Raw genomic sequence first — 14,212 nt, 5'->3', positions numbered from 1 at the left:
GCTAGAACTTCATTTTGACAAATATAAAGGTGATTTACTCAGTATTTAGATTTTTTTTGCACCCTCAGATTCCAGTTTTCAAATAGTTGTATCTCTGAAAAATATTGTTCTATTCTAACAAACACACATCAATGGAAATTTTATTTATTCAGCTTTCAGATGATTTATAAATCTCATTTTCGATAAATTTACCCTTATGACTGGTTTTGTGGTCCAGGGTCTCATATATGAACACAAACACACACACTGTACCAGCTTCATGAAATAAGCCACAGGTAAAATAAATTAGATTTCTTTTCCCTCCTTTTGTTTACCTGATAGTCATGGGGTCAGAGATTCACTCACCAGAAAGGAAACATGGGAAACAGACACCAGAAGTGTAAACACAAAACATGGAGACCAGGAGGGAGGAGGACCGGAGGAGGTCCAGGAGGAGGGATGGAGGGCCAGACTAACAGAGGGGAACCGACAGAAAACACAACAGGAAACAAGAAACACAAAACATAAGTCCATAAGGACATCACGTGGCGTCCACCAGGGCGGAACAGAAGACCACCACTACCGTGGGGTCAGGGCGGAAGCCCCCCAGGGCGGAGCAGAGGACCACCCCACCCCTGTGGTCAAGGCGGAAACCCTCCAGGGCGGAGCAGAAGACCACCACAACCATGTGGTCAGGGCGGAAGCCCCCCAGGGCGGAGCAGAAGACCACCACAACCTTGTGGTCGAGGCCAGAATCCCCCAGGGCGGAGCAGAAGACCACCATATCCTTGTGGTCAGGGCGGAAGGCCCCCAGGGTGGAGCAGAAGACCACCACACCCCTGTGGTCAAGGCGGAAGCCCTCCAGGGCGGAGCAGAAGACCACCACAGCCGTGTGGTCAGGGCGGAAGCCCCCCAGGGCGGAGCAGAAGACCACCACATCAGTGCGGCCAGACCAACAGGAGGACAAAACTCTGGTAATCCCATAGTGTTTATACTGTATTCCAGAGGATCGGTGCTGACTTGACTCAGTCCTTGAAGATCACCGGTGACTTGACTCAGTCCTTGAAGATCACTGGTGACTTGACTCAGTCCTTGAAGATCACCGGTGACTTGACTCAGTCCTTGAAAATCACCGGTGACCTGACCCGACTCTGAAAGGTCCACGATGACTAGCCTTGTCTCTGGGAAGTCCATGGTGACTGGCCCTGGCTCTGGAGGGTAAGCGGTGACTGGCCCTGGCTCTGGAGGGTCAGCGGTGACTAGCCCTGGCTCTGGAGGGTCAGCGGTGACTAGCCCTGGCTCTAGAGGGTCATCGGTGACTAGCCCTGGCTCTGGAGGGTCATCGGTGACTAGCCCTGGCTCTGGAGGGTCATCGGTGACTAGCCCTGGCTCTGGAGGGTCATCGGTGACTAGCCCTGACTCTGGAGGGTCATCGGTGACTAGCCCTGACTCTGGAGGGTCATCGGTGACTAGCCCTGACTCTGGAGGGTCATCGGTGACTAGCCCTGACTCTGGAGGGTCATCGGTGACTAGCCCTGACTCTGGAGGGTCATCGGTGACTAGCCCTGACTCTGGAGGGTCAACGTTGACTAGCCCTGAATCTGGAGGGTCAACGGTGACTAGCCCTGACTCTGGAGGGTACACGAAACCCTGACTTGACTCTGGAAAGTCCACGGGCACCTGCCTCGACTCTGGAAGGTCAACCGGAACCTGACTTGACTCTGGAGGGTCAACCGGAACCTGACTCGACTCTGGAGGGTCAACCGGAACCTGACTCGACTCTGGAGGGTCAACCGGAACCTGACTCGACTCTGGAGGGTCAACCGGAACCTGACTCGACTCTGGAGGGTCAACAGGAACCTGACTCGACTCTGGAGGATCAACAGGAACCTGACTCGACTCTGGAGGATCAACAGGAACCTGACTCGACTCTGGAGGATCAACAGGAACCTGACTCGACTCTGGAGGATCAACAGGAACCTGACTCAACTCTGGAGGGTCCACTGGAATCTGACTCGACTCTGGAGAGTCAACAGTAGCCTGACTCGACTCCGGAGGGTCAGCTGTGACTGTAATCTCGTGCAGCGGTGCTAGGCAAGCAGCCATCTTGGGCCCTGACTCTGGACAGGCGGCCATCCAGTACTGTGGTGCTGGGCTGGCGACCATCTTGTGCTGTGGCACTGGGCTGGCAGCCATCTTGTGCTGTGGCCCTGGATTAGCGGCCATCTTGGGTCATGACTCTGGACGGGCGGCCATCTTGGACCGTGGCTCTGGACCAGTGGCCATCTTGGGCATTGGTGCTGGGTTAGCGGCCATTTTGTGCTGTAGTGCTGGGCTGGTGGCCATCTTGTGTGGTGGCACTGGATTGGCGGCCATCTTGGTCCAGGACTCTGGACGAGCAGCCATCTTGGACCGTGGCTCTGGACCATTGGCCATCTTGTGTTGTGGTGCTGGGCTGGCAGCCATCTTGTGCTGTGGCGCTGGATTGGCGGCCATCTTGAGCTGTGGTGCTGGGCTGGCGACCACCCCACCGGAAGAGACAGGAGTGGCTGGGGCATTCCACAGAAGCCGATGCTGCACATAGTACACAAACTCCCAGTATTCCAGTGTCTCTAAATGTGCCATCTCCTCCTGAGACACTGGATCATCCAGCCCGCCGTTGAAGTAGTCCTTCAAAGCCGCATCATTGTACCCCATGCCCTCGGCCAGGGACCAGAACACCTGTGCCAGGGCACCCACCTCATTGCCTTCTTGGCGGAGGGCGGTTAACCGGAGGTACCTTGCTCTCCGCTCCGCCATCCTGGCTGGGGAACGGGAAAAAGACATCCCGCTGGTTCTTGCAGTGACGGAGTCCTTCTGTCACGTTCCGGATCCAAGGAAACCACAGAGAGAGAACCAATAGCAGGAAAGTCTTTTATTAAAGGGTAATCCAAATAGAATAAACAGTCCAGGCAGGGGTCGAGAACAAAACATCCATCCAAACATAAACAAGACACGAACACAAGGCAAGGACAAGAGCTGACGGACATGAATTAAACATTCAACAAGGACTCCGTGACACATACTCAGACAGACCGGGTGTAAATACACAGAAGGTAATGAGGGAACTGGAGACAGGTGGGGACTAATCAATTAACCCAAACAAAGAGGAAGGTGACCAAATAAGGGAACAGACAGTTCATAAAGTGACAGACACCGTGGGAAAGGAGGACATCTAGTGGAAACCCAGGGAACACAACCCAGACACTGTGACACCTTGTCACTTTTCCTTGGTTGGAACAACCAATATATATGGTGATACATAACAATTTCAAGCATTTTTGTATCATCACATGACCAAGGCTAGTGAAATTTGTTTGCATAGCTCTCACACAATGCCATTATCATGAATTTAATTTGTGGATGAATGTAAGTGGTGGTGTCCCTGAAGCAATGCAGGCTTAAGTGTCACCTCGCTCAAGGGCAATATCTGCTTTATTCTCCCTGAACCTAAACCACTAAACCACACAAACATGACTCACAGATCACATATACAGACTGTGTACAGATATATCACTACAGAAATAGTGGCAGCTGTATTGAGATTTAATTTATTATTGCCTTTCTGAGATAATAAAATAATTTTATATTTGAGGTCATAATGTATTATTGTGCAAGAAACTGTGAGAACAAGTTTTTAATTAATTGATAATCTGCTCAAGCGTGATGGATTTGCCATGAACATGAGCAAATCACAACAACAACTAAAAGTCCATAGCCAAAAATAGGAATCAAAGTGCGATTAAACTGTGACAATCTGTATTTGCTTGCTTGTTTAAAATTTAAAACCAGCATGCATTTTCCTAACTCTTTCTTCACTAGTTATTTGCTTATTTTAACCAGTCATTCCACACTGATGTTGTACTGGGACCATGAACTTGGTAAAAGACAGATCATTATAACTTTGTCCTATTTTTTCTTAGCTATATTGATTTTACTTTCACCCATCCACGGAGGCAAAATGTGATGTGAAAGACTGGTGGGATAACACTAACTTGTAGAACTTCTTGCTATATTCAACAAAAGGCCTCAGTAATAAATTAAATAAATTAAATTTAACAAAAGATAAACAATAGAAATCAAAAACTACTAAATGAATACCACATATAATAATAGAATAAAGTGCTTAATTAAGATGCATAAAATTCAACTGATTAAGACGAGTATTGCTATGGCAGAGTTATGTTATCTCTCAGCCAGCAAACCCATGTGTGGCCCAGATGGGCGAAACACGGGCTATCTAACTGGGGTCCATCCAGTTTTTCCTCAGTTTTCCTCAGTGTGTTGAGGGCCCCACATGGGTCGGCCAAGGTGAGTTAATAAAATGAACACTGCTCAGTGTGCATACTACAGAGTGCTTAAAATAACACTGAAGAAGCATTGCAGTTCATTAGATAGAGTAATTTTGTGATTTAGTGGGTTCTGATTGAGCATTAGTGACAAACACCTGCTTAAGAAAAAAGAGATGAGCAGAAACACAAAAACTACTCTTGACTTCCAGCCACAGCCTGGAAAACAACTACAGACACAATATTTTAAATCTTCTCCAGATCTTAGCAGAGGATGATTAAGGAACTCCACAAACATTGTTGCCTTGTACCTTACAGGTGGAGTGACAATAAAATTGAATCTAATCTAACCTAAAACAGCATTACCAGCTTTACTCATTACTAACCAGATTGACGTTATTTTTTTAAGACGTCTATAAAAGTCGAATTCACTATTATGGTGAATAATGTTTGCTTTAATAGGGGTCTTGATTCTTCAACTATTCTTTATGTTTGTTTTCATTGCAATGGTGTATTTAGAAAACACATTATTCTTTGCAAAGGAAACTATATTCCAGATAATCAGTTTACATTTGCCATTTATCAAAGGTCATGTAAGTTTCATTGTTATAAAGTGCCCTCATTCACAGAGCTCATCACTGATTGTGGCTTGTCGTAATCAATATATAGATTTGTAGTTCATGGGGATTTTATTAAATTTTCTTCAGTCAGACTTTACTTTTTATTAAAACCCATAATCTGAGTGAAATAATTGAACTGGAATTCACATTGTTGCTATGACATATTCACAGTCAAATTATGAACATTGTCATACTGTATGCTTGTATAAAAATCATAAAGTAAATCTACCTTCAGATCAATGTATTTTGCTGGGATTCTAGTTAGTTATTGAGTTATTACATTATACATTACTATAACTAATTACATTATGTGTTATATTTTATTATAACATAATCTTATTAAAGTTTCTAATGTAGTACTAATATTAATTTGTTATTAAAAGATTATTCTATTCCAAATCTATTCCACATTTTGCAATGCACTGGATGAAGTAGGACTGAACATTGTTTGATATTTACAATTTTACAGTATCAATCCACATTCATTGCATAAGTACATCACAATTCAATAGCCTTCAACGTTGCGTTTTATTTTATTTTTACCTGGAGTTTGATTGTCCCTCATCTCGCAATGTCCTGTTTTCAGACAGATGAACTCCTGTGACAAAACATTTGACAACCCATCTATAATATGGTAATATTAGCATACTTGCTTTTGGTTTATTGTAGCAACCCATTAGATTTTACTGCAAGTTTCCCACATTGCTCTAATTCACCCAATTGTTATCTGTGAGTTTTTTTATCTGTGAAAATTTATTTATTTGTTCTTTTGACATGAACAAATAGGCCTACTGTTCAATACTCCGGCGCAGTATTATTTTTATTCATGTATTTATATTTTTATGCTTGCTGTAGCGATTACGTAAAGCACACATCCTGGATTCAAACCTCATCGCGTCAAGAGGGTCTGGCTGCAGACATTGGGGCGAGCATAGACAGTAAAAGAAATGGACACAGCGACCCCATTGGATTCAACGGAGACAAGTGAAGTCAATTAGAAGCACTTACTTCCTGGGGGTTGGGCGTACTGCGCAGATGACGTAGATGTCACGTGAGCAACCTGTAAATCTTCTAATCGCTGTGCCAAGGGAAATCTGAATCATCCACGGAATCTTCCAGAGAAGGCGAGTGTGAACAGGAGCAAATTTTGATAAGTATTCTGATTAATTATCTCCCTTGACTTCACGCCTCCATGTCCCCCTGATAGCCTCATAGACAGTAAAAGATTGCCTGCAAGCTTCTCCTCCTGTCCATACGGTAATTTCTCTACTGTGCGACAGAGAGTCGCTGGTTATCCACATCAACTCTGGGGACCCACCGGTGGGTCCAATATTGCATATGCCTAATTCTCAAAAAATCAAAATAACAGCTGAAGTGGTTATGATGCAATCGTTAGCCTATTTTTTACAAAAACTGCTTCTACGGGACCATAATTTAAGATACAAGGTAATGGAGCCTTTTATACATTTTCATGTTTCTTTCGAAATAATGAATGGACAAATGGAGTATTTAAATACCTCAGATGTAAAGTTATTCGCTGTCAAAGTGACGGCAAAATGAATGGGAGTCAATGGATTGCTAACAGCAGGTGGGGGTCCGCTAACCAATGGCGGCACCCAGGGGTGCTTCAAAAAAATATGAAACCCTGCCCCCCTGGGGGCGAGTGGAGCTCCACTCAAGAGCAGAAATACGTCACCTCCACTAGTGACGCCGCCGCCATGTTGGACAGGGCCACACTTTATCAAATGTACAACTGCCAATGTAACATTCCATACATTTAAGAAAGTTAACCTTTAGTTTGTGATATTTAGCAGTGAAAAATAAATGAAATATTAAATAAATTATTAAAATAATACCTCAACCAGAATTTTGTGTGTTGAATTTTGGATTTTAAGCAAAATAACAACATATACAAATAAACCACAGTTAAATAATGAAGAATAATTTCCACAATTTAGCAGTTTTAATTGTTTTTGAGTAATACTAATAATAATAATAATAATAAAGACATCTTACACTACCCTGAAAACACATAAACTGCAAGTGACCATAATTGTTACAGTAAAAACACAATGTGCGCACACACACACACTTTACTCTTCAAGACCTCCATCGTCTGTGAAGCAATCCCTGCTACAGTAGCCAGGGTAGTCATCTGAGGAGTAAAACCACAAAAGCACTCCCTGTTGTCCATTTTCCTGGTAACCAGCCCCACAGTCTTTGTGAAGCTGGCTGCACTGTAGGCGACTGCACCTAGAGATGATGTAGATTGTATTTAATTTACATGTTGCTGAAGTTGCCTGGGTCTCCACAGTTGTGTTTTGTTTTTCTGATGCATCTGATTGCTGGGCTGGGGACACAAAGAAGACATGAGCACAGCAAAACTGTAACACAACTATGTCTGTGTACTGACGTTATGTAAATCCAACACAGAAAAGTACTGCATCATTCACCTATGACAGTCCCAAAGCAGACAAGCTGATGGTGCTCAGAAGATCCAGTCTCTATTTGTGGAGGTGTTATGAGGATGGATAACACTTGAAATACATTTGATCTAAAAAAAAAAAAGTCAAACAATAGAATAATAGAACAACAAAATAGAAAAAAATAAATATCTACATGTTATTTATTTAACTTCTAGGGTGGCAACATACATTTAAAATGTAAAGAGTGATGCATCTTTCATGCCAATCCTATCCCTGGAAGTGAATGAAAAAATTAAATATGAAAAAAACCTCATTTGACCTTTTTAACATTACACAACAAATACTACAGGCATACACATACAAAATGATCATGTCCTTTCATTATTCACTACGTTATTTTAACACAAGCCATCATAAACTAAGTTACACCTATGCTATCCTTCATGTACTGAAGGTAAAAAATTTAAAGAGCAAACAATTAACAAATAAGTTTATCAAAAATTTCTTATCCAAACTGTACTTTCCCAGTCAACTGACAAGAAAGTATGTTCTTCAAGAATTTAGTGAAGAAGAGGCAAAGAAAATAAGAAAGCATTATTTTACTTATCCAGTTCTTCCTAAAGCCAAAGAAGTAACATTTAAAATTCTAAATGACATTTATCCAACTAATAACTTCCTACTTGAATGATCTAATTGGGAGAACAATGCATACGGGTTCTGTGAGAAAGATATTGAAACTGTAGATCATATGTTTTTCCAATGTGAATCTGTACCGAATTTTTGGCTGGAATTTCAAAACTGGCTTCATTCCAAACAGATATCAATACACCCTTTGACTGTGATCTCAATTAAGGTTGGAGTACTATTGAAGGATAAGATCTTAGACTTTTTGATAAATAACTTAATTACTTTGTGCAAATACTATATTCATAGATGTAAGTTTTTAAAGGTTAAACCTCACTTCAGCGGATGGAAGAATGAACAAAAGATATATGCAAAGTCTCTTCATTATACGATGGACAGGAACGCCCAGAAACTCTTGTATGCTTTGAACTTGTTTTTGCTGTTAGAATAAGACCCTCATCCTTCTTTTACTTTCACTTATTTATTCTGTTTTATCTTATGGTGTGATTATTGTTATTTGTTGTTTTTTTGTTTTTGTTTTTCTATAATTTTTCTTTCTATTTGGCTATATCAACATGAATAATATGTGTTTAGTTGTTGAAATGTGCCGTAAAGGTTTGTAATTGAAGTTGATAATCAAAAAAAAAAAAAAAACATTGGCCAGACACATTGATCTATACATGACTATATATGGTGTATATATGTTTTAGAGATCAGTGGCCAGACATCAACATTGCTCGCGATATAAAAGAAATCTATAAATCCATAGTGTTTTTAATCCTTTTGTGAGTAATTTCATGCAATCCCTGTGCGTTTTTCTTACACTGCACGTTACAACAGCGTCAGTTCACCATTTTAGCGATGCTGAGATAAAATTACCTGAGTTTAAGTTTGAAGAACTCAGGGCGTCTTCAAGATGGCGTTGGTGTAGGTCAAATTTTTTTGTCTCTTCCCTGAATTTCGTGCAAAACTTGATTATTATTCCCCTTTAAAGGTTCTTTTGTCATCAATGTGACGCCCGGCCTCAGACCCTTCAAATGCCGTTTTGCTGGAGGCAATAGAGAGACTATGTGAGAAGCAGGATGATTTTATGGAGAAAATTCTGGAGGTCGAGAAATCGGTTCCATCCAATTCCACCCTCATCTCCGATCTCACAACACGGGTTGACGCCGTTGATAAAAAAACAGCGAATACAGCTGTTAAATCTGATAAAATGGACTCCCAGCTGTCTTCACTGGCTGCAGAAAATAAACACTTATGGGATAAAGTGGATGAGCTGGATGCGTACAAGAGGTGTTGGAATCTGAGGATTTCGGGTGTGCTGGAGGAAGTTGGGGAGAATGTCAAGATGGTAATAATGGACATTTTTCTTCAGGTGTCACCAAGCTTAGCAGATGTTCTGCAGCCTTCGATTGATGTTGCGCACAGGCTTGGCCCTAAACTGGGCAATGCACGCACTCGCACAATAATTGTACAACTTCTCTTAATGTAATTTTGTTCAAGAAACACATTCTTGTTATGAAGATGAAACATTTTGGCGCAATCAGTGGGGAAGTAAGGTTTTATTTTGTCATGGTACTAATCACTCCGCTCGAGTTTTGATTTTATTTGACCGTAATTTTAGTGGTTCGATTCTGCAGTCCTTTTCTTCTGCCGAGGGTATAGATGGGTTATTGTTGTCATTCTTCTAGGGGATTTTTTCTTTATATTGGTTAATGTTTATGGTTTTAATAATCATACACAAAATAACTTATTTTTTCAGGATCTGTCTTCTAAAATTCTTGATTTAAAAGGTAAATATCCATCTGCTCCAGTAATAGTTGGAGGAGATTTTAATGAAGCTCCTGACCTATGTCTGGATAGATTTCCCCCAAAACGAGAGTCATGCAGATGTAACACTATTATTAATGATTTTTGCAGTAACCTTTCTCTTTTGGATGCTTACAGGTTTATGCATGATAAAGATTGTTCATATACTTTAGTTCAGTAAAGATCTTTCGATATTCCATATAGATTACTGGCTTACATCAGACTTTATATCTTCTTTTATTAAGTCCAGTAGTATCTTTCCTGCTCCCCTCACACATCATGCTTTTATTGATTCTGGTACTGGTTGTCACAGAAACCCTGGATATTGGAAACTAAACTGTTCTCTACTACAGATTCCCTCTTGTTGTTTAGGTATTAAGAGCATCATTGAAGAATTTAAAGCAAAACCTGATGTTTCAATATCTTCTAATTGGGAAATGTTTAAATACGAGTGTAGACAATTCTCTATTCAATTTAGTAAACAGTTCGCGAAGACAAAATCTTTAAAGTATACCTCCATATTAGGTGAAATTAATCAAATTTTAGGCAAGCAACAGACTAGTGAAGATGATAAAGTAAAACTGCACAATCTTAAAGAAGATTTAAATAACTTTTATGCAGAAAAGGCTAAGGGGTGTCTTTATTCGATCCAGAGTAAAGTGGCTAGAATTCGGAGAAAAAAATTCAGCATATTTTTTTTATTTAGAATCTAAGAAAGGGAATCTAAGAAAATATTTCTCTAAATATTGAGGGCAATTTGGTCACAGATGAAGCTAGGGTTTCTAATTTTGTTTCCAAGTTTTATTCACAACTTTATTCTTCCTCATTTAATCCTCAGTTTGCTGATAGTTTTTTTGAGAGTTCAAGCATTCACACCTATAATAAGTGATGGGAATCGGTCGTCTTGTGAGATGGATTTGACTATGGAAGAGTTGGATATGATTATCCAGAAAACATCCCTCAATTGTTTTTTTTAAAAACAAAGTAATTATTTAAAATAAATAATAATAAAAAAAACTCTTAAATCAGGCTTTAAAAAACACCAGCCCTTTTTAATATCTAAACAACTCTGTATAAACAAAATATAACACCAGACGACCATGTTTTTGAAAACAAACTGCATGAGTGGGGAGTGTCAGCTACATTTTAAGTGAAGTGCCACTCAAAGTCCATAAGTCTTTTTAAAAGATTTGATACTTTGGTACTGACTGTTATGGTCTTCTTCTGCACAGTTTTCCCAGATTTTTTGGACATCACCTTTCCCCTTGCAGCCTTGGTCCCCTTTTCTGGATTAATTCCAACAAAACGTCTGAAAAATAAGAGGATAATATCTTCAGTCAACAATGATTAAAAAGGAATAGTTCACCCCAAACAATAATTTATCCCATGATTTACTCACCCTCAAACCATAAGTGTATATGGCTTTCTTCTTCCAGCCATAATGCATAACATCCTTCCCAGCTTTGTAAAGTTTTTGAAGCTCCAATAAACGCATCAATAAAGCATAAAAGTAATCGATATGTATCCAGTGGGGTTAATTAATGTCTAATAAGGAAAGCCATGCCTTTTTTTAAGAAAGATATCTGTATTTTATAAATTAATAAAATATAATCTCTGGCATCTGGCATGACCGTATGCGTGTTCATGATTGAGTTGAGTTCTGGCGGAAGGGTGACCTCTGACCTGACGTAGGACGTATGGCGAAGACGTAGCGAAAGCTAAGGTTTGAATTGACGAATGCGTCACATCTACATCCATTATCGGTGCGCAAAAAGCAGAAACTTGAATACCGGCGCGATAGCGAGAGATTTTACGGTAGTTCACGTTGACTAAAACACAAAAAAAAAGGGTTTTGGAAAAAAACATTTTCGGCAATCACAGACATTCGCATTCGGACGGGATTAGATTTATCTGAGGACCGCCGAGTTTGACGGAAAAACAGTAGGTCATTTGCTCTGGAATTTTTACAGAGGTCGTGTGAGAAAAAGACAGACATGGCAGATTCAGACAGGATTAAAATCTCAAAGTACATCTGTGAAACAGAAATTTCTCTAACGTCCCCCTGTGAAATTAGTCCCGTCCGAATAGGGCTTAAGACGTTTTGAAAGAAAAGGACTTTGATATAAGATTTCATATGTCAGGTCAGAGGTCATTCTTCTGCCGAAACTTGACTCTATCTGGAACTCGCGTACGGCTGTTTCTGGAAGCCAGTGATTATAGTTGATAAATGTTAGAAACATGGATATTTTTCTTACAAAAAACCATCGCTTCACTTCATTAACCCCCTGGAGTCGTATGGATTTTATGATGGATGGATGCGGTTTTTGGAGCTTCAAAAACTCGGGATCTATTCAATGCCATTGCAAAGCTGGGAAGCCAGTATATTATTTTCTCTTTATAACTCCGACTATGTTCGGCTCAAAGAAGAAAGTAATGTACATCTAGGATGGCTTGAGGATTCCATTATCACCATACTAACATATTAATTAGAAATAAATAAAATGAGTCCAAACTTGTTACCTTTGAAGGAATTCTAGTGTGGATGCTGCTTCCTCTTGGTACTGCAAATTAAAAATGTAATACGAAGAGAACAATGCAGCAAGTCCAGAGAGAAAAGTTGGCTGAACACCCTCGCAGATTATTCGGCCTTCGAGGCTGATCATCCATCGTTTCATCCATTGGCCCGGATTATCACCTGGACCATAAAGGAATGGATGAATTAATGTTTATTCTATGCTCTCTGGAGAGTTTGGTGTAGAAAAGGTAGTTAGAAATTAGTACATCATTTTATAACCTGAAAAAATTCACACAATGTCATGTCTTACAAGATAACAAAACCTACAATATCTCTATATAAATAAAAAAAGGAAAAGGAAAGGTTGTTTTAGTCTGTTTTTATCTTAAAGGAGAACTCCTCGGGTGTAGTAACACATTGGTACCAAGTCGAATGTTCTCTGGGATTTGTTTTCATTAAAATCGAATGTAAAGAGTTTTATCTCTAAAAACGGATTAGCTTATAACGCTATATATGAGGGCATATCCTAAGTAAAAAGAAATAGCTAGTTAATACCACTAAAAAGGCTCAAAATAGCCCCACACTAAAACGGTAGCATAATAATAACATAAAAGTTCTCAATACTTCAGTTTGTATGTAGGGACCCTCATTATGCTACCGTGTTAGTGTAGGGGCTATTTTGAGCCTTGTTAGTGGTATTAACTAGCGATTTCTTTTTACTTAGGATATGCCCCCATATACTGCGTTATAAGCTAAACTGTTGTAGAAGAGAAAAAACTCTTTACATTCGATTTTAATGAAAACAAATCCCAGAGAACGGTCGACTCGGTACCAATGTGTTATTACACCCGAGGTTCATTTTGCGCCAGAGTTCTCCTTTAATGCTAAGCCAGCCTCCGAGAGGGAAAAAAAGTTTTCAATTACAATAAAGTGTAGTGATTTTGTTGTAAAGACTCAAACTTGTCTTTGATTAATAAAAATGTCCTCTAATTCAAACCAGCACAGTGTAATAAAACATGATTCAAAGACAGTAAACTCTAGAATGAAGCACTTAAATGTGAATCCTTTCATAATAGTAAAACTTGTGTGAGCCTTGTTTTAGTAAAATAAATTGCAGACATGTCTAATATGATATACTTACCAAGCAGGATCAAACGAGGACTCACAGGCAGGTTCCCCGTCTTTTCGAGGTCAGCAGGAGTGGCAGACATCTATTGTCAAAGATAACAATTTAAGACAACTGACTAATCTTAATGTGATACTTGCTGATAACATTGATAATATTCTACAGAGGTAAAAGGCTATTTGTACTCAGAACAGGAATAGTTTATCCAAAATGATCATTTATTCACCTTTATGTTGATTCAAACATATTAAAAAAATGATGAGAGGACTATCATGTTTGGTTAAACCATTCCTATACAGGTGTTCATTGTAAGAACTAAAGATAAACTTACATTTTCTTGAAGAATGAGTCCATCTTGCTTTTCCTTGAAGTGAGCCATTAGGAGTTGAACAATTTGGTATGATGAATCAATGGGTTCATCTTTGGAAAGGATTGACTTGACTTCTGAGTTGGTAGGCTTGCTTTTAAAAAACTCTAAGATGCTCTTTCCACACTCCTCCATAGAAAGTTCAAGTGCATGCAGGACATTAATGTCAGTGAGCAGCTCAAAATGGGCGAACAGGCCTTTCTGAAAAAAGAGGTATGGACACTTTTCCATCAACTCCGCAACAGAAGGTGCTGGCACACTATTTATTTGGCTCCGTTGCAGGCAGAAAGTTGTCTCCATCAGTTTTTCTACCTCAGCTTTCTCAGATCCCTTTGCACCTTCTTGACAGAATAGATCCTCCAGCTTCTGACGTTTAATCTCAATGGAGACATCGGTCTCAACCATATGTGTCAGTGGG

General features: G+C 40.0%; 2 protein-coding genes across 2 annotated transcripts in view; one reads left to right on the top strand and one right to left on the bottom strand.

Moving 5' to 3' along the window:
- LOC132140798 (NACHT, LRR and PYD domains-containing protein 3-like) overlaps positions 1 to 14,212 on the top strand; it is a 263,118-nt gene that overhangs the window by 190,440 nt on the left and 58,466 nt on the right. The gene's annotated exons all lie outside the window — the stretch shown is intronic.
- Positions 10,837 to 14,199, bottom strand: LOC132105510 (uncharacterized). Its single transcript, XM_059511080.1, has 4 exons — positions 13,759 to 14,199; positions 13,443 to 13,512; positions 12,307 to 12,481; positions 10,837 to 11,095 (listed from the first exon to the last, which is right to left on the bottom strand). The coding sequence occupies exons 1-4, from the start codon at positions 14,197 to 14,199 to the stop codon at positions 10,933 to 10,935; spliced, it is 849 nt and encodes a 282-aa protein (XP_059367063.1). The 3' UTR covers positions 10,837 to 10,932.

This window comes from Carassius carassius, chromosome 1, assembly GCF_963082965.1.
Source record: "Carassius carassius chromosome 1, fCarCar2.1, whole genome shotgun sequence".
Classification (NCBI taxonomy): Eukaryota; Metazoa; Chordata; class Actinopteri; order Cypriniformes; family Cyprinidae; genus Carassius; species Carassius carassius.
This window is presented reverse-complemented; position numbering and strand designations above follow the sequence as displayed.

Excerpts from the sequence above, each read along its gene's own strand:
- LOC132105510 (XM_059511080.1), bottom strand. The coding sequence starts at position 14,199 with ATGGTTGAGACCGATGTCTCCATTGAGATTAAACGTCAGAAGCTGGAG. Across the intron at positions 13,513-13,758 it reads GACTCATTCTTCAAGAAAAT|ATGTCTGCCACTCCTGCTGA; the intron begins GTAAGTTTATCT and ends CTTTGACAATAG. Across the intron at positions 12,482-13,442 it reads TCCTCGTTTGATCCTGCTTG|GTGATAATCCGGGCCAATGG; the intron begins GTAAGTATATCA and ends TTTATGGTCCAG.